At 51.1% G+C, this 3,792-nt stretch overlaps 1 protein-coding gene across 1 annotated transcript; it reads left to right on the top strand.

The window, feature by feature from the left end:
* Positions 1-1,023: 1,023 nt before the first annotated feature.
* On the top strand, positions 1,024-3,561 carry LOC148113554 (uncharacterized). Its single transcript, XM_087895495.1, has 3 exons — positions 1,024-1,264; positions 1,583-1,784; positions 2,529-3,561. The coding sequence occupies exons 1-3, from the start codon at positions 1,126-1,128 to the stop codon at positions 2,530-2,532; spliced, it is 345 nt and encodes a 114-aa protein (XP_087751621.1). The 5' UTR covers positions 1,024-1,125; the 3' UTR covers positions 2,533-3,561.
* The last annotated feature ends 231 nt before the right edge of the window (positions 3,562-3,792 follow it).

Genomic DNA, 3,792 nt, shown 5'->3' with positions numbered 1-3,792 from the left:
GGAGCCACCGCCCTTCATTTTTTTTTTAATCCACATGGTGTTTTTTTTTTTTCCTCTTCCCCCCCTCCCCTTTCCTCCTCCTCCTCTTGATGCCGCCGCCATCATCCTCGTCGCCGCGGTCTCCTCCCCCCCCTCCTGCTTCCCGCCCCTTCCGTGCTTTCTAAGAAGAGCGGGAGAAGGGGGTGGGGCAGGCGACGGTCGCGGCGGTTGGTTGCGGGTGAGTTACGGGCTCTTGCCGACCTCGGGGGCTCGGCGGCGGGAGCGGGTCGGGGCTCGGCGGCGGACGCGGCCAGGCGCCGGGAAGGAGAAAGAGAGTATATGGGGAGTGGGGGGGGCGTGTGTTTGTGGGGGGGGGGGTTGGCCGGGGCGCATGGCCGGCGAGGGAGCCCGCTGTCCGTCCCTCCGTGTGTGTGTGTGCGCGCGCGCGCAAGCCGAACGGCGGCGGCGCCTCCCGCACGACGAGAGGTCGGCCGCGCGCACGGGGGCGGGCGGGGCCGGAATGAGGGAGATTTGAAAAGGCCGCGCGGCGGGCCGCGGCAACCGCCGCCGCCGCCTCACTCGGGCTGGGAGAAGGCGGCGAGGCGGCCCAGGGCCTGAGGTAAGCCCGACGCGGTTTGGCGGGGAAGGCGGCCCACGGCTTCGGCTTGCCTCCCTCAGAACAAAAGCGGCGCTGGCGGGCAGGCACATGGGGCACGGGGCGAGGGAGATTTTCTCCACGCGGGCGAAGGGAAGCGGGGCGGAGGGGGACCGCTCCCCGTGGGGATAGAGTGGCCGAGCCGCGTTGAGAACCAGGGCTCCGGCCGGACCTGGGAAAAGAGAAGCGGGAGGTCATCCGGCCCTCTCCGCGTGGGCTTTTGTTCTGGGAGGGGCGGGGGCGGTCTTCGTTCCCTGGGCCCGGCGGGTCGAGCGCCGGACCTTTCGCCGTCCCCGGGGCCCCAGCCCTCTCCCGGCCTTCGGTGCCAGGCGCTGAGCCGCGTAGGGAGTCGGGGCCGCGAGAGAAGTGCGAAGTCGCCGGCGGTTGCGGGGCCGCGGCGGCGGCGGCGCCATGTTGCCGAGGGGGGCGGGGCCGGGACATGGCGGCGGCTGCGCGTGCTGAGGCCGATTGTTCCTCACTAGGCCTCGGCCATGTGGGAGCCTCGGACGCCGCCGGTGCCGGAGCGGGAGTCGGCGGACGGGAACGGGGCAAGGGGCCTCCCCCCGGGCGAGCCGAGACGAACCGAGGAGGCGTGTGAGGGTCCGGCGGCCTGCGGGACGCGAAAAGGAAGTACAAGCTCGGGCCTGGCCGGCGGGGGTGGAGGGAAAAGCAGCGGGGCGAAGGAAGCGAAGTGCGACGCGCTGGTTGCCGTGCTCTGACCTGCCGCCGCAGCGCCCCCTGGCGCCCATGCCGGCCTGGTCCGGTCCGGCGCGCAGCACGTGCTGCTCCGGAGAAGCCGCGAGCCCGGCTCGGGGGGCGCCATTGTGTTTTCCCGGCTGCTTCCCGCCAGCTCCAGTTAGCCGGTCGTTGCTCTGGGCCGCCTTGGCCGAATTACCCCGTTGGTGAAACGCCGAGAATAACTTACTTTCTTGTTTGTCTTGTCTTTAGGTGTGGCGCTTTCGAAGTTCAAAGGCGGAGAAGCCGGGCGCGGGGGGGGGGAGAAAAACCCCGGTTTTCCCTCCCTCCACGAGAGGCCTTTTTTTTTATATTTTTATTTTTTAAAAAAGGTCGACTGGTTTTATCATCTCTTGGCGGCGGCGGAGCAGCAACCGGGAGTCGGATGTTTTGCCCTGCAGTTCAAGCCAACGGAGTAAGTTTTCATGGCATCGTTTTGGAATACTTGGGTGAAGAGAACTTGTTCGCCTTGGGGGAAACTGTCACTGGAAGAAGGCAGCATCGCTGCAAAAAGAAATAGAAATGTAGTATATAGGGGGGCATCTGCTCTTTCTTTGCCTGTTAAGTCACTAGCCTTAGATTTCAAGTATAAGCGTGCCTGAAAACTGCTTTCATTTTTACTTGGAAGTATTAAATGTTGCGTTCATTCATGAGCTGGACATTTTTTTTTATTGGGTTAATCTGAAATCTTTCAATATTCACTGGAAAGAATTGCTAATTTAGAAGCAACAGGTGTTGATAAATTTTCAGTTATACGTGATAACTATTGTTGAGAATAGAGTAAAATACTTATCAAGACTGGTGGAAACTTACTGGCTTAGGCCTATAAACATTAATTTTATTAAAATACAAAATGCAGTATTGAGCACTAGTTTATAAATAGGTTTTGATAAAGGATATTCATTTTGGTCGATAGCTTTCATCATATTTGTTATGAAGTACAGTATGGTTTAAAAAACCCTCATAGTTTGACCATGTAATAGTTAGATACCCAGTTCAATGAATTATTCAGGCTCTGCTAGTTAGATCTATAAAACGTTTTGATATTTCTGCTGAAGATGTTTGATATTAGATTTTTTCTTTTTTACAATAAGTGAGTTTTATGTTTCTATTTGCTTATACTGAAAATTAATGGAAACTTTGATTTTCTTTTTGTCAGGTGAAAAAATGTTTGAAATAAGAAGATCCTGGTCATGTTAGAATAATGTCAAAGTGCTTACAGTGCAGGTAGTGATTTATGGAACCTACTGCAGTGAAGGCACTTGTAGCATTATGCTGGCAAGCGCCACAAAGCATTTGAGAATTTACTCCACAGTGACTACCGCACAATAACTGCTTTTTGTTCTAAGGTGCATCTAGTGCAGATAGTGAAATAGATTAGCATCTACTGCCCTAAGTGCTCCTTCTGGCATAAGAAGTTGTATTTTCTTCCAGTCACTTAATACAGAAAGTAAAATTTAATAATGTGTTGCAGTCTTCTGTTAGTTTTGCATAGTTGCACTACAGGAAGAATGTAGTTGTGCAAATCTATGCAAAACTGATTGTGGCCTGTTATTATCTTCATGTCTACATTGTGAGTTAATGTACACTATCCTCCACAGTACAAGTGATCCTAAATGGCTCCTGTAGCACTAAAGTGCTTATAGTGCAGGTAGTGTTTCATAATCTACTGCATTAGGAGCACTTAAAGTACTACTAGCTGAAGAACTTCATATCTATCCCGTTTTTCCTTGTTTCTACTTTTAATGGCTGTTAAACACTGTTCTCTGGTTAGTTTTGCAGGTTTGCATCCAGCTGTGTGATACTCTGCTGTGCAAATCCATGCAAAACTGACTGTGGCAGTGAAAAGGCAAGAAAGTATACTAAGTTTGTACCCCTTTCTACACAGGTTGGGATCGGTTGCAATGCTGTGTTAAATCTGTGGTATTGCACTTGTCCCGGCCTGTTGAGGTTGGTGGGGCAAGAATCTGCAGCAACTTAAGGTCCCTTCTCAGTTAATTGTTTGGGAGCAGCAATTGGACTGGTGTAGTGATCAATGTAATTCTTTGAATCTAAAATAATTTTTATTAAATGGTGTAATGATGCTGTTGAGTACTTTTTCTTCCACTGTTGGCAAATGAGCTTTAAACATATAAAGCAACCATGTATAACTTAGTATTTACAATAAATCACAAGCTTTAATATTAATAAAATGTGGTGTTTTGTGATTTCCTGAATTTAAAGTAATGTGTTACTTGCCCAAAAAGTAGTTGAAATAATCTGCCCAGCTGTTTTTCTAGGTCCATCACGGCATTCTCACCCACATTATCTCTGTAACATTTAAACATTGTGAATAATGCCATCTCTTTAGGTCCTTTTAGAATAAAATGTAAGATAGAAATTAGCATCTCAGTACATGAAAATTAGAAATGGTACACTAGAAA

The sequence above is a fragment of the Pantherophis guttatus genome, chromosome 5 (assembly GCF_059756535.1).
Source record: "Pantherophis guttatus breed Tessera chromosome 5, ASM5975653v1, whole genome shotgun sequence".
NCBI classification, from domain to species: Eukaryota; Metazoa; Chordata; class Lepidosauria; order Squamata; family Colubridae; genus Pantherophis; species Pantherophis guttatus.
Note: the sequence above shows the minus strand (reverse complement) of the source record. Positions and strands in the feature narration are given on the sequence as shown.

Coding starts and splice junctions, on each gene's coding strand:
- LOC148113554 (XM_087895495.1), top strand. CDS start 1,126: ATGTGGGAGCCTCGGACGCCGCCGGTGCCGGAGCGGGAGTCGGCGGAC. Junction 1,265..1,582: donor CTGCGGGACGCGAAAAGGAA/GTACAAGCTCGG, acceptor TCTTGTCTTTAG/GTGTGGCGCTTTCGAAGTTC.